We start from the raw sequence: 27,011 nt of genomic DNA on the forward strand, positions 1-27,011 counted from the left end.
GCCATAGCCAAATGCTTCCTTATAATCATATAGCCTACTTGGCAGGTGAAGGTATGTAACAATGAAGTTAAGAATCCACTTTGAGGGAGAGATGTCTCAAAGGTGAAGAGCACTTACTGCCCTTCCAGAGAACACAGTTCTATTCTCAGCACCTACATGGCAGCTCACAACCATTTGTAACTCCAGTTCCAAGGGATTTGATAACCCTTTATGGCCTTTGTGAACACTGAATGCATGTGGTACATAGACATAAATGCAGGTAAAATACGCACATACATAAAATAATCTCAAAAAATTCTCTTTGATCTGTCTTTTCTCTTTCTTTTTCTTCTCCATGTATGTCCATGATGTTTAGCAGATCAGAAGGGCTGCCTAGCAGTAGTAACACAGGAGCTAAAAGTAGCTCTGTGTACACAACAGTCATGATAGTTGAAGTCCTCCCCTACCACACCTCTGCTGACATGGTATGCATAGAGCAATAGGTTATGAAATGTACTTGAGTATGAAGGACAGTAAGGAATTGTTGTCAACGACCATTGTAGCCTGCCTTCTAGAAAGTCAGTATTATACACTCGAGTTATTTACATGAGATGTTTTGTGGACTATGATTTTCATCACTTACTCCTGAGACTTCATTATGGAAGTAGGCAAAAATGAGCACTCTGGAATGAAATTGGATTTGTAGGTTTATTTGCATAGACTAATTACCTTTAGGTCCCCTGACTCTTTTTCATAGCAATCTTGGAACAAAAGTTACCCTCAATCTCCTAATTCTTCTCTATCTATTTCTTTCTAATAATTTTTTCTGGTTTTTCAAGATAGGGTTTCTCTGTGTAACAGTCCTGGCTGTCCTGAAACTTGCTTTGTAGACCAGGCTGGCCTCAAACTTATTGAGATCTGTCTACCTCTGCCACCCAAGTGCTAGGATTAAAGGTGTGTGCCACCACTGCCCTACTCTTTCTAATACGGAAGGAACTTGTCCTCCTACCCAACACAGCAATCCTAGTCAAATGCCTTACATTTCCTCTGGGGCTTGAGATCTCTGTTCACTGGAGGTGGCTCCAAGTCTGCAGGTAACTCCAGCAACATGCTTGAGCTCATTGGGATGTAGTCATCCTGGCTGTAATGGGGTCTAAGACTAGAAGCTGTGCCTTTGGGACTCATGGGCACATAGGTGTCTTCAGCACTGAATGAAGCTGTAGGATACATCGGTGAAAACTTACATGGCTGCAAAACAGAGCAAGTATAGGTTAGGAACTATAGATCACAAATTCAAAACTGCTACTAGTAGGCACTACAGCTGTGCATACAGTTTGAGTTCCAAATTACCATAAAGATACTGAATTTCTGAGGGAAAATTGGACAAGCATCTAGTCAAAGTTCTGCCTCTGAATTCACATGAGAATAGGTGATAACTCTCCAAGATCTAATGTTAGAATTAATGATTTTGTCTGTGGTAGTTAATTCTGATTATCAACTTGGCTGGACTTGGGATTCCTTGGAGACACATCTTTGGGAGCATTTCTAGAGATGTTTAACTGAGAAGGAAAGTCCTACTCTAAATGTAGGTAGTACCAACCTCCCAGAATCCTAGAATCCTGAACTGAATAAACCAGGAGGCAAAATAAACCTTTCTCTTACATGGCTTAGTCAGATATTTTTCACAACAATGAGAAAAATAACAATACATACTTCAAGTACAATGCAGTGCTTTAACGGCTACCCAAATCAGTTTAAATCTTTAGGGGATTACTGGAAGAGATCTCAGAGATTCAGAGTACTGAGCCTCAGAAGACTTAAAGGAAATATCACATATAGGTCAGGTTATTTCTGATCAAACTGAAACTTAAAGTAACACAAGGGCCAAACTCACCAGATTTAAACTGAGCCGCTTATCTCGGTGTCTTAAGGACTGGATTTGTACGTCACCTGAAAGATAGAGTCTAAAGTGGTGAGTGCTGCAGGACAATACCCATTGAAACTAAAGTCCAAGTCCCTATACTCCTCAGGGCCTGTGCCTATGGGTCCAGAGAGGCAGGGAAGGATAATAAATAATTTTCCATACAAAAAGCTTGATAGTAAATGTAACTGGAAGTCAGAATCCTTTTCCCAAGAGATGGAAAATCAGTCCAGATTCTAAAGATACTTATGGGCTGGGCGGTGGTGGTGCACGCCTTTAATCCCAGCACTTGGGAGACAGAAGCAGGCCGATCTCTGTGAGTTCAAGGCCAACCTGGGCTACAGAGTGAGTTCCAGGAAAGGCACAAAGCTACACAGAGAAACCCTGTCTCGAAAAACCAAAACCAACCAACCAAACAAACAAGCAAACAAACAAATAAATAAAGAATGTTTGAAATATCCATTGTAGTAAGTAAGAAAACAAGTTTAGCATATAACAACAGCATTGTGCTCGGCATTAAGGGCTCAGTTGAGCTCTGCTACCTTGAGTCAGTGACTGTGATCTTTCTGCAACAATAAACAGATACTCAGGTATGGGCTTGGGAAGACAGAGTATTTGAACTAATCTACAATCAGGAACTTGTTACATGGATGTGAAAATGAGACAAAATTTAGAATAACTGAAAGAAGAAATGTCTATAAGGTATATTGAGTTCTTAACTCATCAAATAAGGCCAGAATTACTCTAATACAAAGTCAAATATATTATAAGGAAACTATAGATCAAGATATTTCATGAATATAAATGCAAGCATTTTAAAAATACTAATAAATTCGATTTGGTGATGCCTAAAAAGAATTATATAATATGATCAAGTAGAATTTATAATGGTTATGCAAGTGTGGTTCAACATTTGAAAATCAATTACTATATTCCACATTAAGTTTAAGGGATACTATTGGGCTTTGATCCCTTTATGAATCTTGAGATTGATGAGTATGTGGAGATGGCAACTAGTGGGCACCAGAATAATACTGGAATGGTGATAATATGAGGAAACAGTGTCATTATGTTAGAAGCCTTGGAAAGAGCCTAAATAGTGGCTGCTCAGCAGAAAAGTCCATGCCCTCCCCAAAAAGCCTGTTTAACTATGGTGTAAAATTGGGTTATGTGCATTTTAATGACAGTTTTTGCTAAATAAACTTCTTGTGTTACTTAAAAGGGACTAATAAAAGTACATGATCATATCCACAGATGTAGAAAAGGCATTTGACAAAATCCAATACCCATTCATGATTTTAAAAAGAAAAATTGGAGCTGGAGAGATGGCTGAGTGGTTAAGAGTATGTTTTGCTCTTGCAAAACATCTAAGTTCAGTTCCCAGCACTTAGCTCACAAGTGCTTGTAACTCCAGTTCCAAGGAGATCCAATGCCTCTGACCTCCATAGGCACCTGCACTAACATGCATGCAACTGAACAGGCACACATGTACATTGTTGAGACAGAGAGGGAGAGGGAGAGGAGAGAGAGAGAGAGAGAGAGAGAGAGAGAGAGAGAGAGAGAGAGAGAAACCCTCAGTAAACTAGGAATAAAGACAAACATCTTCAACTTTGTAAAGGAAACTGCAGATCAGGGGATGTAGATAGGTGGTAGAGTGTCTGCCTAGCATGCTCAAAGCCATGAGTTCAATCTGTAGCACTAAGAAAGGAAGATGGTGAAGAACAGAGAGGGGAGGAAGGGAGAGAGAGAAGGGGGGAAGGAAAGAAGGGAAATCCTACTAAGAAATCTATAGCTAACACCATAATTAATGGTAAGAAACTCAAAATTTTCCTTCTAAAAATAAGAAAAAATTCAAGGATGTTCCCTCTCCATACTGCTTTTTTCCTTTTTTTTGTTTTTTTTTTATTAAGAATTTTTTCATTCATTTTACACACCAATCAAAGATCCCCCTCTTCCTTCCTCCCACCCCCGCCAGCCTCCCTTCCCAACCTACCTACACTCTCCCCAACAAGAAGGCAAGGCCTCCCATGGGGAGGCACATGCAGTAGAGGCAAGTCCAAACCCTTCCCCCTGCCTCAAGGCTGCACAAGGTGTCCCATCATAGGTGGTAGGTTCCACAAAGCCTGCTTATGCACCATGGATGGATTCTGATCCTACTGCGGGGGGGGGGGGGGGGCGGTGTTCCCCAAGAAGATCAAGCTACACAACTGTCTCGCCATGCAGAGGGCCTAGTCCAGTCCCATGCAGGCTCCACAGCCACTGATCTAACTTTCATGAGTTCCCACTAGTTTGGTTTGGTCATCTCTGTAGGTTTCCCCATCATGATCCTGATGCACTTGCTCATAGAATCCCTCTTCTCTCTCTCCTACTGGACTCCTGGAGCTCTGCCTGATGTTTGGCTGTTGATCTCTGCATCTGCTTCCATCAGTCATTGGAGAAAAGTTCTGTCCACACTGCTTTTTAATAGTGTACTGTAAGTAGTAATAAATGCAATGTGACAAGAAAAGAAAAAATACACAGATTAGGAAGGAAGAAATTAAACTTGTCTTTGTTGATAGACATGGTAGTGCATGTCTGTAATTCCAGCACTCAGGAGGGTAAGGCAGAAGGGTCTCCAAGAATTCAGGGGCAATCTAGGGTACATGGTGAGGTTGAAGTTAGTATGGGCAACTTAAGACTATGTCTCACAAAAACACCCAAAATCTTGTCTCTGTTCACAGATATGATTAAGAAGAAACCGTGAACAAAAATCATTGATTTTTTTTCCCTGGAATAATAGGCTATCACTGCAAGGTTTCAGGACATAAAGTTAATATAAGTCTATCAGTATCCTATACAATAGCAATTAAGTGAAATTCTAAGTAAAAAAAAAAAAGCACAATATAATTTACACTAGTACATACCTCCCCAAATGAAATACATTGCTTACATATAAACCTAACAAAATATGTACAAAATCTATATGTGTAAAACTGAAAATTCTGGTGAAATAAAACAAAAAAACTAAATAAATGGAGGAGGTATAAAGTTGGTAAAGTGCTTATCTTGCAAGCATTAGAATTTGAGTTTGGATCCTTATTGTCCACATAAAAGCTGTTACAGCATCCCACCTTTGTAACCCTAGGGATGGCAGTGTAGACAGGAGGATCCCTGAAGCTCAATGGCCAGATAATTTAGCTTATTGATGAGCTTCAGGTTCAGTGAGAAAGCCTATTTAAAAAATAAGATAGAGAACAATAGAGGAAAACACTCAATACTGGCTTCTAGCCTCCACATTCATACATACACACACAGGCAGACACCAACACAGTAAGTTAAATAAATGGCACCCAGAGAAATGGCTCAGTAGTTAAGAGCACATACTGCTCGTTCAGAGTTTGGTTTCCAGAACCCAACACTACCTGTGCTCCAGCTCCATGAGATCCAACGACCTCTTCTGGAGTCCACAGGCACTTGCACTTACATGTGCACATATCCACACACAGACATACACATATATGCATGATCAAACATAAAAATAAGTATTTTTAAATTAAATACATGAAGAAACACCCCACTCTCTTAAGAAACTTATTGATTTATGAATAAATTAATATTGTCAAGTTGTCCATTCCCAAGTTCATCTATAAATACAGTGTAATTCTAATCAAAATATAAAAAGCTATTGTGTATATATAAATAGTTTCCATATGAAGTTTAAGTGAATAGAAAGGCAAAAATACAGAAATGCTAACAATATTGAAAGAGAAGAACAAAGTTAAGGAACTGACACTATCTGACTCCATTATTTATTCGAATGCTATAATAATCATGACAGTGTGGTAGTGTAGGAAAACTCAGGTCACTAGCCTAATTAATTACATTTTATCCTACTCTGGCTCTATTTTCCCTTTCTAAATTTTTCTCTCTAACTCACACTCTTCTTCAGGTACTTTGAATTCTTAGAAGGTAAGGACTAATGAACAGATGTCATTATAACAAAGGACTGAAACTATCCCCAAGAAATGATGTGCCTCAAAGAACAGTTACGTCTGTAATGGTATATCTGGAACATGATGAAGTTGTACCACAAATGGAGGCAATTTCTCCATGAAGGGAATAGAGGAAACACCCTGGATCAGGAGCATTCATCTCACAGAAACCAGATTGTTTCCTTCAAGTGATGACTGTGATAACAACTTCTCTAAAACCAGAACTGAGATAATGGTTGGTCAGATCACCAGCCTGAACAAGAACTCTGTCAGCTATCTAACATCACCACCCCCTCAGCTATGCATGCCTCAATTCTTTTCTTTTGATTTATTTCCTCTCCTATACACTCTCAAAATTTCCTTAAGATAGACCTGGGTCAATGAATCTTTTTATCTGTTTTGTTTTCATTGTTTTGTTTCGTTTGATCTAGTGTAACCCCATTGGTTAAAGCTTCTTTCTCTTCCCATTTCTTTAATTAGCATATTCAAACAGGTAGCTGAACCTACTCCATGGGGACACTTCCTGGGGCCTAAAATTTGTTCCTAATACTCTGGTGAGAGAATCGGTGAAAGAACAGACAAATATTTCAGTGGACTGGAATAGAGACTGCTAAAGTAGAGCCACATAAATATGTTTAGCTAAACTTTGAAAAAGAAGTGAATGCCATGCACTGTAGAAAACATATTATCTTTTTATCAAATAATGCTGGAACAATTAAATGTCCTCATGTAAAAGAAATCTAAACAGAGACTCTATACCTTTCACAAAAATTAACTCAAAGTGGGTCTTGGGCTTAACTGTAAAATGAAAAATTAAGGTGCTGCTACTAGGATAAAACTTAGATGATCTTGTATCTAGTGATGAAAAAAAGAACTGATATTATTTTTTTAAATAACACTATCAAGAGAAGGGGAAAGCAAGCACAAACAAGGAAGAGACATTTCAAAAATAAAACATATCTTATAAAAGACTGGTATCCAACACATACAAAGAAGTTTAAAAATAAACAATCTTACTTAAAATGGGCCAAATATCTTAACAGACACCTTACTACAAACTACATACAGATGGCAAATAAGCCTATGAGAAGATGCTCTACATCATATGATGTTAAGGAAATGAAAATGAAATAACCAATAGAATGGCTAAAAGCCAGACTACTGACACCACCCCATACTTAGTGAAGATGTAGAGTGAAAAGAACTATAATTCTTAGCTGGTAGGAGTGCAAAGTGATATGACTGCTTTGGAGGACAGTATGGCAGTTTTATAAAAACCTAAACCTATTTTCAAGCATATGGTTCAGCAATTGAATTCCTTGCAATTTATCCAGAGAATTTAAAAATTTGTCAACATACAGGTTGGGGATTTAGCTCAGTGGTAGAGTGCTCGCCTAGCAAGCACAAGGCCCTGGGTTCAATCCTCAGCTCAAAAAAAAATTTGTCAACATACAAAAAGCTGCACATAATGTTTACCATAGCTTTATTCATAAATTGATATAGGAGTTTGCTGTGGATATCGCTCTGTGTAAATAAAGTTCTGATTGGCCAGTGGCCAGGCAGGAAGTAAGTATAGGCGGGACAAAAGAGAAGAGAATTCTGGGAAGTAGAAGGTTGGAGGGAGACACCGCCTACCGCTGCCATGAAAAGCAACATGTAAAGACACTGGTAAGCCACAAGCCATGTGGCAAAGTATAGACTAACAGAAATGGGTTAATTTAAGATAGAAAAGGTAGATAACAAGCAGCCTGCCACGGCCACACAGTTTGTAAGCAATATAAGTTTTTGTGTGCTTTCTTGGTTGGGTCTGAGCGACTTTGGGACTGGTGGGTAAGAGAGATTTGTCCTGACTGGGCCAGGCAGGAAAACTCTAACTACAAATGGCGTCCAACGTGTTGGCAAGAATTTCCACCTAAAACCTGAGAAAAAAGATTCTAAGACAGAGCTAAAAACAGCTTCCTAATTGTCTCTCTCAATTTAGCAGCAGCCTGCCAGTTTCAGCTACTATGGCGGGTTCCTGGCGTGTGTGTCTGACCTGCAGTGCGGTGGAAATAAGGAGTCTACAAGCGGCACTTTACTCTGCTGCATGGTAGATTTAGCCTTTGCTAGTTTAAAAAAAGAAAAAAAGTTTCTGGGCTATGCACTGCTTTGATAGAACTGCTTCTGATAGTTGATGGTACATATGGCTGCAGACCCAGAGCTGGCGGTAAACTATACCACCGCCATGTTGGGAAGTTGAGGTGGGCGGAGCCAGCAGCCACAGATGAATATTACACAGAGAATCTGGTTTATGTTGTCTTTGGGATTTTTAACTACAGAAAAAGATTTGATTGTAAAAGCTGTTGAGTTAAACAAATATGTAAATTTTAAAGATAGCTTGACTTCAAAATTTGGATATAAGGATATGTTGCTTTGGAAAAGAGTCTCTGCTTTTGTTTCCACAGAAAGCCAGAGGCTATGGATTTGTTCCAGATTAAGATACATCAGGTTTGATCAGCCAAGACCACCTGAAAGGTCTCCGATGACATCATGGCCCAGATGATCTGACATCCAGAATGGTTTCAAGGCAACTGGCTCAGAGGTTCACCCTAATGGACTACTCTATAATCCTAAAATTTTCTTTGTATTCCCATAGGATACAGCGCCCCCCTCCAGCAGGAAGTAGTAAGAGAAACTACGCCCACATTCCCAAAATTATCAAGCTGGCTTTGGAGATGGAATTGGCTCACTCCTTCTCTAAACCCAGACATATTGCTAAAAGAAATGGTTAAGAGATTCTTGTGTCCCAAATCAGAAGAGCCCTCTGGTGTGGGACAGAGAAAAACCAATATTTTTCTTTAAAGCAGGTTGATTATAAATGAGATCTCTTTCTAAAGAAGAAAGGGGGATATGATATAGATATAATAGGATGAAGGGTAGATTAGGGAACTTACTTCTAAAGAGCAACAACTTGTTTAAAATTTTTTACATTGGTTTAGATTTTAGTTTATTGATACAAACTTAAAGTTAATTTTGTTATACTGTGTGTATGTTTCTAATCGTGTTTAAGGTATTATGTTTATAGCTCATTTTAAATTGAAATGGATAATTAAAATAGATTAATAATTAGTCATCTATGATAATCATACTCGTAGCCATGTTAGTTAAGTCTTGTAGATATACATAGACATATTTCAGATAGATAGGTAATCTTCAAATACTTCCAAGACCTACAGAATATGGCTTTTAAAATTTAGACTTTCTGGACAGTGAGGCATGTCTGCTCCTGGCAGCACCGATTTACTTCAGAGAGGAGGGTGGGCATTGAAGACACTTCATATGGAGTTTATCTTCACCTTGGCAAAAATAGCCATTTGGGCAAGAAACTGTTCTTGCCTGGAGTGCTTGATCAACTGGACATGCAGGACCCATAGAAAGGTGACCACTAAACTTTGCTTGACAAAATGGTCCTTCAGGTTCCTGCTTCGCAGAGGAAACTGCCAGACATTCTACAGGACACTGTGAGAAGTGACCGAGAGACTCTAGTCCTGTGGGCTGAAAACAGATGCCCCAACTTTACAAAGGAACATTAGGTGACTGTCCAGGCTGCCAGCTGTCTCTGTCTACTCTTGCAAGACTCCTGAAAAATGTTTACATCCTTCTCCCAGTTCTCAGGTAATATTATATCCTTCTGAGGTCTTTGATGTGGTTGAAGACTAGATAGTTATAATTTCCTCAGTTATGATACAAGATAAGTTAGATTATAAAACCTTAGACTCACAAATATAAGATAGATAGGATATCTTCTTTAATATTGTAACTGTAATTCTTGCTAGATAATTGTTTTGTTATATGTAATTATACTATGTAAAAGTTAAAACCTTCCTTTAAAAAAAAAAAGAAAAGGGGAAGTGCTGTGGATATCACTCTGTGTAAATAAAGTTCTGATTGGCCAGTGGCCAGGCAGGAAGTATAGGCGGGAAAAGAGAGAAGAGAATTCTGGGAAGTAGAAGGTTGGAGGGAGACACCGCCTACCGCTGCCATGAAAAGCAACATGTAAAGACACTGGTAAGCCACAAGCCATGTGGCAAAGTATAGACTAACAGAAATGGGTTAATTTAAGATAGAAAAGGTAGATAACAAGCAGCCTGCCACGGCCACACAGTTTGTAAGCAATATAAGTTTTTGTGTGCTTTCTTGGTTGGGTCTGAGCGACTGTGGGACTGGTGGGTAAGAGAGATTTGTCCTGACTGGGCCAGGCAGGAAAACTCTAACTACAGGAGTTTAAGAACTGGAGGAGGGAAGGGTGGGGGGGGGTGGAGAGCAAATGGCAATCCATGGCTGATATGTAAAATTAAATTAAATTATAAAATAAAAAAAACAAAGGACAAAATAAAAAGAAAAAAAAGAACTGATGTTATTACTATCTGCAGATGATATATCTATACAAAAAATGAAAAATAATCTACATATTAGAAAAACTGGATAGGATATCAAAATACAAAATCAATTTGAATTTCATATAACAGCAAAAGAGCCAAATAAAATGTCTTTGACAATGAACATAAAATAGGTCATTGTTGGAAATTCTTAAATAAAACTGATTTAAATAAAAAATAAATAAACAAAATAGTAAATACATGAGAATATATTATAAGGAACTAAAAAAAAATCAGCAACGAAAGAGCAAGTTATACAAGTTTAAAATGATCAATAAAGGCTGCAAGGATGGCTTAGTGGTTACAAGCACTAACTACTCTTGTAGAAGACTAAGGTTCAGTTACCAGAACCCACATAGTAGCTCACAATCATCTATAACTCTAGTTCCAAAGGATCTTAAACTTTCTTCTGGCCTTTGCAGGCACTGCACAAACACTGTGCATAGACATACATGCAAACAAAACACTCATACATATAAAATAAAAATAAATAAACCTTCATAAAAGATTATAGACATTTCCAAAAAGGCAACAGATGGCCAACAAATATATGAAAAATGTTTAACCTTGTTAACCACCAGGGAAGCTCAAAATAAGATTATCAACTTAGCCCAGCTACAATAACAGCCATAAAAATGACTCCCCCCACCCCCCTAAAAATCACAAGTTCTGGTAAGAATATGAACAAAGGAAACACTTACACACCAGTGGTAGGAATGTGAATTGGTGCAGAAATTATGGAAAATATCTTGAAGCTTCTTCAAAAATTTAAAAAATAGTCTTACCATATGATCCAGCAGTTCCAGGATCAGGATTATATGCCCAAAGGAAATGAAATCATTACTTCAAAGAGACATCTGCAGTCCCACACTTACTAAGATACATTAACAGCAAAATGTCCATCAACAGGTAAAAGGAAAAAAATGTGTCATATACATATATGCACATACTTATACACAGCATCATGTATGCACACAGTAACGTGTACATTTATACAATGGAAGTTCATTCAACCATAAAAATGGGAAATCTTTTAATTTGAAAAGATATATCAAATTAAAGCAACCAGACAAAGAAAACTGCTGCATGATCTCACATGTTAAATCTAAAATGGTTAACTCATAAAAATGGGGCCTAGCCCTGTGGTTGTCAGAAACATGGCAGTACAAGAAAATTAGATGTTTATCAAATTGTCTAAACTTTTAGCTATAACATAAGCAAGTTCTGAGGATCTAATGTAAAACACAGATGGTTATGGGTGTGCTAAGTAATCTGTGATCATCCTTACAAATTGCATATGAAAACAGGAGGTGAAAGAATTTTCTAACTGATATCTATCAAGACAGGAAGTTTCAATGATTAAGGAAGTGTGGTACTGGTACAAGTTGAATCACAGAGGACAGGAAACAGAGTCAGACTGAGACCCTTATACACATGGTTTCATTTATGACAGAGGGAACAGAACAGTCCTTTCAATACAGGGAGCCCCATTATGTGATGGACATCCAGATCAACAAAAATGGGCCTTTCCCAATTCTGCCTCCACACACAAACCCCACATTCAGGTAGATGGCAAAGGAAAAGTAGTGATCCACTTTACATGTTCCCTCTACTTTGTCCAACCCAATTTGCTTCTACTCCTCACTTGCTTCATGGTCAAAACCCCGATTTTCATCTATTTTAACCTATGTTTGTCTTTATCTGAAAGAACACAACCTGGCTGTTTTATGTTTGTCACAAAACTTTCAATTCATTGTTGCATTCTATTATTCTACTAGCTTTATTAATTTCAGTTTCTAATTGTTTTTAAGACAGGGTTTCTCTATGTAACAGCCCTGGATGTCCTGGAACTCACTCTGTAGACCAGGTTGGCTTTGAACTCAGAGATCCACCTGCCTCTGATTCCCAAGTGTTGGGATTAAAGGTGTGTGCACAACTACAATCCAGCTTCAGTTTCTAAATTTTGCTTACTAACTTTTATTTGCCCCCACTTTTTGTCACCATTCTCATGCATTAAGAACCTTTGTGCAACCAGCACACACACATTTCACTGGGATTGTCTGATGTGTGATGGTTAGTTACATTATTAAAGAACTTTGAGTGTTTCCAGAGTGACATATTTCCTAATCAGAATGAGAGATTTGAAAGCCAATTTGCCTTCCTTACACTTTGACTAACTCCTTTGATATATTGTCTTAGCAAGCAATAGTGTGTGATTGTATTTGGGTGGAGGGAGAGAGAGAATTTTTTTTAAATCTGTCTGAGACCCATAGGCTTGAGAGAAAGGAGTAAGATGCTTAGGCTGATGAACTCATAGCAAAATATGAGACTGCCCAACGAAGCAGTAAAGAGTTTACTAGAAGGCCACAGTGAGGATATTTGTATGGACTTGTGTTGAGCAGCTTCCGAAGGTCTCAGAGGGCTGGAGTGGAAGGGCAGAGAGTGGTAGAAAATGGCACTATATGGAAAACTGCAAGTTATTCACACTGAAGGGTATGTCAGTGGACCAGAATTGATGAAGCTAGGTGAGAATTAAATATGCTAGTTAGGATCTAGAAAGAACATGTGAATTGGGATGCTGAATGAGACTAACAAAATTGATGAGAAATACAAGGAGCTATGATCTACAGTCTCCAAGATCATTATGCAGGTGAGAAGCAAAGAAGAGAATGGAATCGAGTGGAAGCAAAACCACATGACCTTCAGTACTAAGTATGTCTTCAAGTGACTCCAAACAAAACTCAGCAGCTCAGCCTCAGATGAAGAGTTTACCTGTTGGGTAAGGACTCACAATGGACAGGGACTCCATCCTTTTACAGTATGTTTAGCATCCTAAGAATCTTCCCTGGTGGCCAGGCTCAAAAGAGGGGTAGAGGTACCTAGAACCAGGAGAGTTCTGTGTGTTCTCATTGTACATTCAGCCTCATTAGGAGACTGGGCTGGTTTGACCAATGAATGCTACCATGTGGACACGAGGTGTGATAAAGAGTTGTGAAGGATAGTCCTTGCCCATAATTATGTACCTGAATATTAGCACCCAACACTTACCTTTCCATGACCCTACATGGTCTAAACCAGAGAGAGAGATTCTTCTTGGCACCATAGTGTACCCTGGCTTCTTGCTACTGCTGCACCCAGTCAACAGGAGCTGATCTTCTTGGCGCCGTTCAGAGAGATAACTTGGCTTAGGAGGACGAGGAGGTGGAATGTTGGACATAATGTTTAGTTCTTTTGCACCACTAGGTAAGGAAACTTGCTTTTTTTCTACATGAATTGTGGGATTTAAGGAAGATTCCAGAAATGGTGAAGAAGACATGTGGTTCCTGGGTGGGACATTTCTATTCCAGATTAGAGCAGCCTGGGGCCTTGTGGAAGGCACATCCTGAGATCCATTCCCATGGCGCAGGGGGTGAACCAAATTATTAGAGGTAAATGGCTGCAGACCATCAAGAAAAACATCATCAAATGAAGTCTTTTCCAATGAACGGTCCGAATTTGACCAACTATCACATCTGGTGGGAAGACTGAAGAAAAGCATATAAATTTGATTGATATGTACACATCCACACACAAAATCCACAATGTACCTCATTTTAAGTTGTCATATGTCACCCTTTTTCTGTTTGTAGAGACTTACTCTTTTTACAATCCACAGTTATACCAACTCCTCAGTGAAGAAAAAAAAAAGTCTGCTGTTTTTTTTTTTCATCCTATAGCATCAGACGAGTATGAAATGCAAGGTGAGAAATGAAAGCCACAATACTGAAGCCTCGGCTTATTTTATTTAGTATACTACTTCATCTTTAATAGTGATATTGATAATGATCTCCCCTTGTCATTAGCAGTAGTAAGAAAGAGATGAGAGTATACCCACCCACTAGAAAACATTGTTGCTAAACAGACTTATTTGGCTATGTTCTTTGAGCACATTTCAGAGACAGACTCTGCAGAAGGCAGTGTGAGTTCTGTGAACAGAGTAGAACATTCTAGAAGGTCCAACTTAGTCCCCAAAGTAAGCATACCTGGCATGGTGCAGTCTTCCAGTCTCACAGTTGGACAGGATCAGATAATCAGGAAGGAAGAGAAACTCTGACTCACTTCTGGTTTCCTCAGTGGCTATGGCATTAATGTTTGGGTCATCTTTTGGCAAGGCAGAGTTTGCAACATGGGCGGTATGAAGTGAACTGGCAGGGGATGGCTGGAGGGAGGAGGGCATGTGAGAGAGACTCTCCACAGAATCTGCTGGAAAAATCATTTCCCAGGTTAGTGTTTTAAGAATGGCTGTAACACTCCATCAAAGTTTCTCAAACAGTATCCAAGAACCAAATAGAAGATGCAAATCACAGCTGGTGTTTGTACTGGTAGAGGCAACCATTTCCTCAAGCTATAAACAATGTCTGGGAAAGGAGACCAATGTTCCAAGAGTGAAGTGTTGAATCAATTAAGAGAAAAAAAAAGCATTCTTGGTCTCAAAACCTGCAGTTCAATAGTCTACACACAGCTTAACAGTCCTCAGCAACAGCCTTGAATCATTGTTTATTCACTCAACAAATATCATATATCTGTGCATATGTATTTAATTTATGCATAACAAATCTGTATGTATATACTTACATATGCATTCAGGCATATAAATATCATGGTTTGGATATGATGTCTCCCCATCTCCCCAAAAGGCTCATGTATTAAAGGCTCTGATAAAGAGTAGTGAATCTAATCATTGAAAAGTGACTGGATCATGTAGATTCCCATTTAAGAATGGATTAATCTACTGAGGGATTGATAATTTTATGGCATTATTTGGAGGTTGTGGAAACTTTTGGAGGTTGGCCTCCTTGGAGTAAAGAGGTCATTATGGAGGCATGTTTTGGGGGCTGTATTCCATCCTGCCCCCAGCTCCTTCCTGTCTATAACAAGACAAGCACCCTCTGCTAAACTCTTCTACTGCTATAATATTCTGTTTTATCTCAGACCCAAAGTAATGGAGCCAGTTGACCACAGTTTGAAACTTTTGAAATGGTGAGTAAAATACGAAGATTTCTACTTTCAACTTCTGTCTCTCATGTATTTGCCATAGCAACAAAAATCTGACTAAAACAGAAAATTGGCACTAGAGGTGAGGATGTTGCTGGAATTACTCCTAAATATGTGATTCAGATGCCTCTGGAACTGGTTTATGGGAATAATTTGGAAATTTTGAGACCTGAGCTAGAGAAGATCTGGAATTCTGTAAGCAGAATTCATGATGATTCTAGTGAGAACTTAGAAAGTAAGAATGTTGTAAGAGTCCAGACAGAAAAGACTGTATTCATGAGATATCACAAGAGAATGCAGATTCTTCTGGGGATAGAATTAGAGGCAGTTCATGTTGCATAGTAGAAAAGAACATTACTGCATTCTGTCATGCCCTGAGACCTTGTGGAAGGCAGGACACAAAGAGTAGCACAAGTTTCATTCTGTTCTACAGGGTTGCTAGCTGATTTTAGTCATAATTTCAGTGTGAATCAGGGAACAAAAAGCAAAATGCAAGAACTGATTTTTTTTGTTATTTCATTTTATGTGTTAATTTTATTTTAGTATACATGTGTTTTGTCTACATGTATGTCCGTGCACTGTATGTGTGCAGTGCTCAAGAAGGCCAGAAAAGGACATCAAATCCCCCTGGAACTGGAGTTACAGATTGTTATGAGCTGCCATGTGAGTGCTGGGAATAAACCCAGGTTCTCTATAAGAGCAGCCAGTGCTCTTAAGTGCTGAGCAATCTCTCTATCCTTAGAATGCAAAGACTTAAAAACAACAACAACAACAACAACAACAAAACGCTTCAGTTTGGCTTGAAAAATACATATAAAGTTGTAACTAAAGAAGTCACGGTTTTTAAAAAGATCATCATTAAAAAGAAGTTAGATGGAAGGTATGTTGCTCAGTGATAGAGCATATGCTTACCACAACCAAGGACCTGGTCCCAACCCCAAAATTTGTAACAACAACAACAATAATAATGTTAAGCACTTTGCACCAGGAAAATAGGAAAGATGTCTTGACGATACCTCAAGAATCATTGTAACCCAACCATTACAGGTCTAAAAATGTTAAGGTATAAATTCATTTGAAAGACTTTCCCTTGGGAGGAAGAGTGCTATTCACAGGATGCCTTGCTCACACAAAATTACCCAAGTTCAGTTGCCCAGGTATTTGGATATTGCTACAGATATGTTTCAAGAAGGACTAGCCACCACCATGAACTGATGGCAGACACTAGCATCATTCACAAGATGCTGGTTTTATAAGGATACTAAATCTAAGAGTCTTAGGGTCTTGGAAGTGTCTATCTAATTTCAAAGGAAAGCCTGAGAAACCAGACAATGTGCTGATGGGTCAGATTCTTTGGGAGGAGCCCCATGAGAGGACAATGTATAAAGCTGTGATAATGACACAAAACATATTATAAAGAAAAGCACTGTGGGGCCTGGAGAGGTGGCTCAGCAGTTAAGAGCACTGACTGCTCTTCCAGAAGACCCCAGTTCAATTCCCAGCACCCACATGGCATCTCACAACTGTCTGTAACTGTAGTTCCAGGGGACCTGATACCCTCACTCACACAGACTACATGCAGGCAAAATACCAATGCACATAAAAATAAATTAAAATAAAAAGAAAGGCACTGGGAGCAAGTGGAGCCAACCTAGGGAGGAAACCACATGGGCTGTAGCTGACAAAGCTAGAGGGGCATGGTTCTCCAAAACCTGAGGAGCTCATATCATAGTACCCTATGCTTCAGGTGATGGACATGGAGCTATAGGATTTAATACTTGACCTGCTGGGTTTTGGATTTGCTTGGGTACTGTCCTTCCTTTCTTATGCCCCATCCTGCCTTTTCGAATGTGAGTGTTTACTCTGTGCCATTTTATGTTGGGAGTATGTAAATTATTTCTTAATTTTTTTTGAGGGGGAAGTGTTTCGAGACAGGGTTTCTCTGTAGCTTTGTGCCTTTTTTCTGGAACTCACTTGGTACCCCAGGCTGGCCTCAAACTCAGAGAGATCCGCCTGGCTCTGCCTCCCAGTACTGGGATTAAAGGCATGCACCACCACCGCCTGGCCTTTAATTTTTTTATAGGGATTCACAGACAAGAGATTGCCTCCAGTCTCCATATAAGTCTTTGTACTTGAGCAATGTTGAATCTATTGACACTTTGAGAAAAGAATTTAAGTGTTTTCAGTTGTACACAGGATAGTTATACCATGTTATGTAGAATTACGATCATGTTACTGTCTTTATTTTGAGTTTGAATATGATTTAATATAGTGATATTTTATTTGTACTGAAATGTGATTTTATTTGTATATTAATAAAGTTGCCTTGGGGTCAGAGCAAGCCATAGCAGAAGCTGGGCAGTGGTGGTGCACGCCTTTAATCCCAGCACTTGGGAGGCAGAGCTAGGCAGGATCTCTGTGTGTTCAAGGATACAGCCAGCATGGCAACACATGCCTTTAATCTCAATACCAACCATAGAAGACCTGGAGGTCTGTATAGATGGGCAGTGATGAGGAGGTCGTGTGGCTGGGTTTACAACCAATGAGAAGGCAGAACAGAAAGTCTATATAAAAGACAGAACACAGGAAGTAGCTCTCTTGTGGAGAGGAAAGACAGAGCAGCAGTGAAGGGTAAGGTTTTCAGCTATCAACTATTGCTCTGACCTCTTGGCTTTTAATTCTGCAATTGGCTCTGTGTTTCTTATTTAACAAGACGGTTACATCTACAGTTTAAGGATACTTGATAGGGGACTAGATAGACAAAGGGGAGACTTGTGATGATTAGTCTTATCAACTTGACTGAACTGAAAAATGACTAAAAGGTTATTCAGGCACAGTTCTGAGTATAGGTAATTTCAAAATGGCTAAGGGGAGAGAAGTGTGTACACCATCCAATGAATTAGGGTCTTGGATGGAACAAAAAGAGAAGAAAGAAGCCCACAAGTATAGGTATTCATTCCCCTTGTTTCTGGCTACTGTGAGGTGAGTAACTGTGATGAACATATATTCTTGTGGCTTTCATCTTCTGCCTCACAACAAGCCCACAGCAATAGGTCTACAAACAAAGGAGCCAAGCAATCACAGACTGAAAGCACTAGCCAAAATAAATCTGTCCCCCTTTGTTTTTGTCACTTCATCAACAAGTCTAACACATTATTTATGCATAAACACTTGTTTTATATTAAGTGTGTGTATATTCATATTTATATAGAATATCTAGTAGTGCATCTACATATGTGACTGGAACCTGTTTAACTCTGGTGATGTAGCAGAAACAAAGACCCTGCCTTTGCTTGAGTTTATACTTATACCAGAGGAGTCACATAAGCAACACATAAATGAAATGGTGTTAATAATGGTTGTGTATAAGGAGAAGGAAAGGAACAGTGTGTTGTTATGGCTGGGTACTGTAGCACGAATTGTTAGAAGGTCTTATTAATAAAATCAAACCCGGGGCCAGGTTTTGGGGTGACTGCTGGAAGATCAGAGAAGCAAAACAAGCCACAGCCACATCACCTTGACAGTTCCTCAGCTGATCCTGTTTCCTCAGACTGGAAGCTTCTGAGTCCTCATCCAAATGGATCTCAGCTGAACTGCTGCTCAAGCCTAAAAGCTTAATAGCTCTAGTTTCTGGTTTTCATGCCTTCTATACCTTCCTGCCATCACTTCCTGGGACTAAAGGTGTGAGTCACCATGCCTGGCTGTTTCCAGTGTGGCCTTGAACTCACAGAGATCCAGAGGGATCTCTGCCTCTTGAATGCTAGGATTAAAAATGTGTGCTACCACTGCCTATCCTCTGTGTTTAGTATTATGGCTGTTCTGTTCTCTGACCCCCAGATAAGTTTATTGGGGTGCACAATATATCAATCACAGGGTACCACATGTTTTGCAGGGACACTAACATTCTCACCATAAGCCTAAGAACAGGGCTAAAAAATTAATCAGCATTAAGAACTAATAGCAATTCCAGATCATAAAAAACCAATGAAAAGCTTGCTTTTATTTTTTCTTGGAACCAAGTTTTCGATACAGGGTTCCTCAGTCAGAGTGACCCTGAACTTCCTGGGATCATGTCCAAGTTCTAGTTATCATCTATTTTCTTCAAGTGTCCTCTACTGTAAAGTAGAGGTGACAACAGCACATCTGGCACAGAGTCAGTATGGGATCAGGCAAATTCATAGGGAAGATACAATGTTGACTAGACTGCGACGGGCAGAGACAGAAGTAAATACTATACAGTTGTTCCATCCAATTCTACTTTTCCTTTCTGTGGTTTTATTTACCTGAAATTAACCTTGGTCTGAAAATATGAAATGGAAATTTTTAGAAATAAGGAAGTAGTATTTTTTTAAAAAGTGTGTGTGTGTGTGTGTGTGTGTGTGTGTGTGTGTGTGTGTGTGTCTGTGTGTGTGTGTGTGTGTTGTATGCAGTGACTGTGAAGGCCAGAAAGCTTTGGACTTCTTGGATCTGGAGTTACAGGAAGTTACGGGTTGCCTGATGTGGGTTATGGGAACCAAACCTAGGTCTTCTGCCACAGCAGTATGCACTTTTTGAGCCATCTCTCCAATCCTGGAAGTCATAAGTTTTAAATTGTAAGGCATTATGTATAGTTTGATAAATTCTTGTGCCATGCACTGTGTGCTGCCTAGAATTTTAATCTTTTCTTTGTCCAGCATATGCACAGTCTACACTATTGTGCCCATCAGGCACTTAGCCTCTTTGTTATCAAGTTAGTTGTCATGGCACCACAGTGATTGTTTTTAAGTATTTTTCTTAATAATAGCCTTAATGTGTAAGAATAATGATTTCAGTAATTGAATTATGTAAAATAAAAGTTGGAAAGTGCTTCTGTTAGTACAAACAGATTTCATTATTTTCACTTAATAAGAAAAAATACAAATGTTGCAAGATTGACATAAGAATGAGCCTTCTATTCATACAATTGTGAAGATAAAAGAAATATGTATTTATTTCACTTCAAACTGAAAACGTTTCTGGTGACAGTCATAATGTATGATAAACACTTATGTAAGATGGAAAGACATTAAATTAGTGTGTATACACATAGAGGAAAATGATATACCATCAAAAATAGAGTTTGGCACTTTCTAAGGCTTCAGGCATCTACTAGAGATTTTGAAATAAAACACCTGTAAATAAAGGGGGTTGCTGCACATGGAAAGCTGAAAGAAAGCCTTTATAACATGAATTTCAGATGAAAAGGACTTGACCTTTACATTTTACTAAAAGTGGAGGGAATAAAAGGAGTTGTGGGGAAGTTTCTTTCTTTCTTCCAAATTCACAACAGGGCAGGGTTTTCTAGTTACTTCCTGGTTCTTTATTCCTGTTCCTTTTGAGTCACTGGGAAATATATTACATATATGTGTTTTGGAACAACTGCTGTATGAAAAAAGAAAGAGGAGACACATAATAGTGTACATGAAAAAATATAGATGTAAAAGTTTGGCTGAACCCTCCCCTCGCCCCTGCCACCTGTGGTGGGTGGGGGAGCTGACCCTTACCAGCTGCAGCATTTGAGAAAGTGGGCCCTGAACCTCGGCTGACAGCACAGTAGAGCTGACCCTATTGACAAGGAGATATGGGTGAACTGGCCTAAGAACGTGAGCATGGGAGATCTAGCCCTGCCCCTCATCTGCCATATGGTGGTGTGGGTTAGGGAGAGATGCCCCCTTTCCCCATCACTGCCTGTGGCAGATGGGAGAGCTGACTCTGAGGTCATAAGAGTGGGAGAGCTGCCCCTGTCTCTCATCAGCTGCAGCACTTGGGAGAGTGGCAACACTGTAGAGCTGGCCCTGAAGGTATAGTTGTAGAAGAGACTACCTTGAGGGCAAGAAAGCAGAACTGGCCCCACCCCTTGCTCATTGCTGCAAAGGGTGAACTAGCCAGGCCAATGCTAGAGAGTTCACCTTGGTGGTGAAGGGAGAGGGGAAGCTGGTGGGCTGACCAACTCTGCAACTACCAAGGCTCAGAACCAGGACTATGAGTTGGCCTACCCCAACATCCAACCCATCTGTGATCTGCTGGAACATGTCAAGGGGACAGTCCTAAAGATTCAAAAGCTGCAGCATCTCCACAACACAGGGCAGCAACAGGATATCCAAGAGGAGTCCCAGTAAGGGCCCAGAATGTATAGTGTAACAGAAACCAGAGGCCTTGAACCAGACCAATGACTCTTTGTAATGAACACTTACAAATAAAGCTATATGGATAAAAAGGGTTTACTGCATGACTGATTCACTGTGTCACACTACAAATTCCATGATGAGATATTTCCTTTTTATTTTTCTCTTAAATTTTATTTTAATTTATTTGGGGGAAGTTGTAAGTACAGAGGGCAGATATGAAGGGGCAGGAAATAAATGGGATCAAGATACATGATATGAAAGACATAAAGAATAAATAAAAACGGCTGGAGAGATGGCTCAGAGGTTAAGATCACTGACTGCTCTTCCAGAGGTCCTGAGTTCAATTCCCAGCAACCACATGGTGGCTCACAACCATCTGTAATGAGATCTGGCGCCCTCTTCTGTATACATAATAAATAAATAAATCTTTTAAAAAAGAATAAAATATGGGTTGGGGATTTAGCTCAGTGGTAGAGCGCTTGCCTAGCAAGCGCAAGGCCCTGGGTTCGATCCCCAGCTCAAAAAAAAAAAAAAGTTAAAAAAAAGTTTGGCTGAAGGTAGAGACTAGGATAGTGGAGGGCAGGCATCAAGCACTACTGGAAGAGTTGGTCAGGGAGACTCTGCTGGGTTTGCTTGATGTCAGGCTCTAGGCATGATGGATATACTGCAACTTTGCAAGCTCTATCTGTTGTATCAAAGATAAAGTATTTGCTGTCACTTCATTTCCTTTTATTTGAGTGCTTTCAAAGCTCAGCAATGTTACTAAATAGTATCACTTAATAAGCTTTGCTGGCTCATGAAAAGAAAAGGAAACACACATGCATATTTGCCTTAGAGATGCAACCCTGACTCCCCATTGCCACCTGGTGTTAAAATGTGGATATTTTCATGGTAGATGGCAAAAAGTTAAGGAGTTATTGAAATGTTGAAGTATGTGCCAATATTAGGGATACATTTTTTTTTCTACTAAACAAAGAGGCTAAAAGAAATCAGATTCAAAAGTCCCTGTTCTAAATGTCAGAATATGGTGAAATAACACTAGGACAGTGTGATTGCTAATCTTGGTTGTCAACTTGACTACATCTGGAATCAACTAACGCCCAAGTGGCTGAGTAAGCCTGTGAAGGATTTTCTTGATTGGATTATTTGAGGTGAGATGGCACAACCTAAATCTTGGCCACACCTTCTGGTAGCAGCCCACATAAAAGTACATGGAAAGAGAAAGCTTTTGCTTTTTGCTTACTTGCCCTCATTCTTGCTGGCAAGTTCATCTATCCTGCTACTGAGGCATTCCTTTGCTGGTATTAAAACCTACTTTTTAAGGATTCCAATGTAGACTGAAGACCAACTGTGACACACATCCTCATGGATTGAACAACTATCTGATTTTTGGCCTTTCCATCAGGAGACAGACATTGCTGCACTAGCCAGACCACACTTACAAGTCACTCTAAGAAGCTTGCGCGCGCACGCACGCGCACACACACACACACACACACACACACACACACACACACACACCGCTATATCAGTTTTATTACTTAAAAGAAACTTGACTAATACAGACTCAAAAATAAAATCTACAGAGGGAAGTAAATTATAACTCTAGGTTATAACCATCTTGTATATTACATGGGAATGGTAGTATGTGGAGACAGGGTGAAAGAGGAGGGAGGGAAGAAGCTAGAGAAAGAGAGGGAGTGGAATTAGGAGGAGGAGGAAGCAAAAAGGGAAAAGGAGGAGGAAAGGATTGAGTTAACTGCTCCCAATGCCCACAAGTGACCCACAGCCAACTTCCAGGTTGTTTACCAGGAGAGATCTCCAATGTTATGTGTATGGGCAGATTTTGCCTTTCCACATTTGGACCTGAGTCCTACTACTAAGCAAAAGACAGTGCTTTCCAGTGTTGTATTGAGTTTAGTGGGATTGGCTCTTGTAATATACATTAGATTGCTAAAATACCTTCACAGAGGCAAGCATCACTTATTTGCAGCAGCTTTCCAGCACCAACAAAGCACCTTGGATAATCCCTTTGTTCACAGGAGTTCCAACCCTGCTCTTACCTGCACCATCTTCCAGGTGATTGAGATTGCAGACTTGACTGATGCTGTGTACCCACACCTGCATTTCTTCCTCAGTCTTGGCTACTAGGTAGAATGTACGGGAAATAGTCTTGACAATGAACACAAAATTGTTCTGAAACTCCTTCCTAACGAAGCCAGGGCCTGCATGCTTCCACACAGTGCATTCGCTGAGATCTATCACACGGATAGGCTTGCTGGAGTGCTTGTTGCGGTAGTACTCTAAGACATCAGGATTGCCACTCATGCGGCCCCGTCGGAGGACAAACCAGCGCTTGCGCCAAGCCTGTATAGGGAATTTGACAACAAGTTATTAGACCAATTGTTCGTGTTTCTGAAGCTCTGACAAGAACCTTATAGGAGCACAAGGGCAGCAAGAAAGAAGAAAAACTGCCATTCTAAAGTAACACTTTTTATTTTTGGAGAGAGAGAGGGGGTCTCATAGAGGCCACGATAGACTCACATTCACTGTGTAGCTAAAGATGACCTCAAATTATTGATTTAAGGGGCTGTGGACTGATTTGGCTGCTCAGTGTTTAACAGCACTTCCTGCTCTTGTAGAGAACCTGGGTTCAGTTCCCATTATCCACATGGCAGATCACAACCACCTGTAACTCCGGTTTCAGGGGATCTGATATCCTCTTCTGATTTCATGGACACTAGGCATTCATGTGGTGCACAGACATACATGCAGTCAAAACATTTGTACACATTAAATAAAATAAGAAAATGTGTGTGTGTGTGTGTGTGTGTGTGTGTGTGTGTGTGTGTGTGTGTGTTGGACAGTTTTATGTCAACTTGACACAAACTAAAGTTATCTGAGAGGAGGGAACTTTAATTAAGAAAATGCCTCCATAAGGTTACGTTGTAGGCAGGCTTGTAAGGCATTTTCTTTTTTCTTTTTCTTTTTCTTTCTTTCTTTCTTTCTTTCTTTCTTTCTTTCTTTCTTTCTTTCTTTTTTTTTCGAGACAGGGTTTCTCTGTGTAGCCTAGGCGGTTCTGGAACTTGTTCTGTAGAACAAGAGACTCTGGCCTCGAACTCAGAGATCCCCCTGCCTCCACCTCCCGAGTGCTGGGATTAAAAGTATGTGCCACCATCACCCAGCATAAGGCATTTTCTTATTTAGTGATTGATGGGGTAGGGCCCAGCCCATGGTGAGTGGTGTCATCCCTGGCCTGGTGGTCCTGGGTTCTATAAGAGAGCAGGCTGAGCAACCCATGATGAGCAATCCTGTAAGCAGCACCCCTCCGTGGCCTCAGCATCAGCTCCTGCCTCCAGGTTCTTGCCCTGTTTGAGTTCCTGTCCTGACTTCTTTCATTGATGAACAGCGATATGGAAGTGTAAGCCAAATAAACCCTTACCTCTCCAACTTGCTTTTTGGTCATGGTGTTTCATTGCAGCAATAGAAAACCTAACTAAGACTATATTTCTGATTTTGTCTTGCCTCCATTTCCCAAGTGCTAGTATTACAGTTTATAACCATACCAAACTTTCTAATGATACATTTGGTACTAAAGGAAAAATATACCATCTTCAAGTCTGCTTTACTGCATAGTTTTAAGGACAGGTCAGCATTGGGGAGTCTAATGAAGCAATATATATCCACAGTTTGGAGAAGGAAGTGGGAAACCTGGGTTCCTTACCTTTTTATTTTAGGTATCCCTTAATCATCTCATGCAACTGTACCAGCCCAATGCATAGCACAGACTTAGTTTCTGCTGCAGATATTGGTGGCATTAGTCCCAAATGGGAATGAGCACAGAAAAGGGCAACAGGGTGAAAAAATGCAAGTGGAGAGATTTATAGCTCTGTGGTTTTCTCTTCCATGTGATGGCATGTGTGACAGCTGGATGTGTGGTTCTGTAAGGAGGCATGGCAACCAATAGAATAGGAAGTCTTCTGTATCTCTGCTTTAAAAAAATTTGTTTTTGTTTTTTTTTTGTTGTTGTTCTGTTTTCATGTGTCTGGGTGTTTTGTCTGAACACCATTAAGAGGGTTTTGAATCCTATGGGACTACAGTTATAGATGATTTTGAGGCACCATGTGGTTGCTAGGAATTGAACTCAGGACCTCTGGAAGAGCAGCCAGTGCTCTTAACCCTGACCACTTTCTCCAACCTCTGTATCTCTAGTTTTTAAGCCAAGAAAATAGGGGGGAAAGAAGCCATCATTTGGAATACGTTCAACTCTCTCTCTACCCAAATAATATGAGATTCAGGGAAGCAGAGAATCCAAAGATGACTGGAAAGCAAAGACCAGTTGTCATTAAAGACCCATGAGTATACCTAAGAATCAAAAGCCCTTCTAGGCTGTAAGAGGGGACAACAAGCAAGAGGACAGTCACTGAGTTGGGTTGGAGCAGGTAAGCCCTTCCCTAGTTCTGCTTTACATGCATGTAAAGCTCTGAAAAGAGATTTGACTCTTAGAAGATGGAAGCAGTATGATTTGGTTTTTAAGGAGAAATAACAGCATGAATGTATGCTTATGAGAATGATCTAGAAGAAAGAGAAAAATTAATGACTCAAATGCCTGGTGCAAAAACACAGCATTTCCAGACATGGTAATGTATACTTTAATCTTAGAACTTGGGAGACAGAAGCTGGTGGGAGTTCAGGGCTATCTTACCCTACATAGTGAGTTCCAGTTCAGCTGGACTACAAATTGAGACCCAGTCTCAAAAAACAATAACAATAACAAGAAAACATGGCTGGAAATGAGAGAACTGGACGGAAGTGGGTCATTAACAAAGAGAGGAATTTACCTTGCTTTGGGGTATAGAACACAGGAGGTGGGAAACCAGCTTTGGACTAACAGGGACAAAGGACAGGATGATATCATACATGCCTGCTAAGGAAAGTTTCCATGGAAAGCCTGGAGTACCCTAAACTTTCCATAGGCAACTTTGGTGAGGAAATGTGAAGAGGAACTTTGTTTTACTTCTTTAAAAAAATGGTTCCAAAAGAGGAAATCAAAATGAGCACAGAAGCAAGTTTCATGTTAAATGTTTTTAACACAGAAGGGAGATGACACAGTCAAGTTTATAATACATTGATTCAAAAAGTACCAGTTGATGTACTAATATGCTAGATAGTGTGCAGATACTGAAGAAGTCAAGATGAGCAAGTCACATATCATGCCACTCCCAGTCTTGTGGGTGGCAGGGGAAGTGGGCAGATGGATAATCAGATAATTGTAGTCAATGAGACAAGTGTTGTAATAAAAGATAACCAAGATGCTAAGGGAACACACAAAAGAAAAAACTTCTGTCAGATCAAGGTCTGGGAAGGCTCCAAAGAGAAGTAGTGACTACACTATGACTAAAGCCACATAGAGGGAGAAGTATGCACAAAGACACAAAGAAGGAAAAGGCATGAAGTCGTCCATAAGTAGTTCAGCAGGGCTGGAAGGAAAAAGAGTTACATAAGTAACTTGAGGAAGATGTAATGCAGTCTTAATGCTAAA

The 27,011-nt window shown here is 39.8% G+C and overlaps 1 protein-coding gene across 1 annotated transcript in view; it reads right to left on the minus strand.

Moving 5' to 3' along the window:
- The window catches only part of Gab3 (GRB2 associated binding protein 3), a 45,080-nt gene extending 18,689 nt beyond the window's left edge, over positions 1–26,391 (minus strand). The window contains exons 1-6 of the mRNA XM_036175580.1: positions 26,311–26,391; positions 23,533–23,836; positions 14,312–14,531; positions 13,338–13,813; positions 1,874–1,929; positions 1,020–1,227 (exon numbers count right to left, since the gene is read on the minus strand). Of these exons, the coding sequence (XP_036031473.1) occupies positions 1,020–1,227; positions 1,874–1,929; positions 13,338–13,813; positions 14,312–14,531; positions 23,533–23,836; positions 26,311–26,391 (1,345 nt within the window). The remainder of the gene's footprint in view (positions 1–1,019; positions 1,228–1,873; positions 1,930–13,337; positions 13,814–14,311; positions 14,532–23,532; positions 23,837–26,310) is intronic.
- Between the last annotated feature and the right edge of the window lie 620 nt (positions 26,392–27,011).

The sequence above is a fragment of the Onychomys torridus genome, chromosome X (assembly GCF_903995425.1).
Source record: "Onychomys torridus chromosome X, mOncTor1.1, whole genome shotgun sequence".
NCBI lineage: Eukaryota > Metazoa > Chordata > Mammalia > Rodentia > Cricetidae > Onychomys > Onychomys torridus.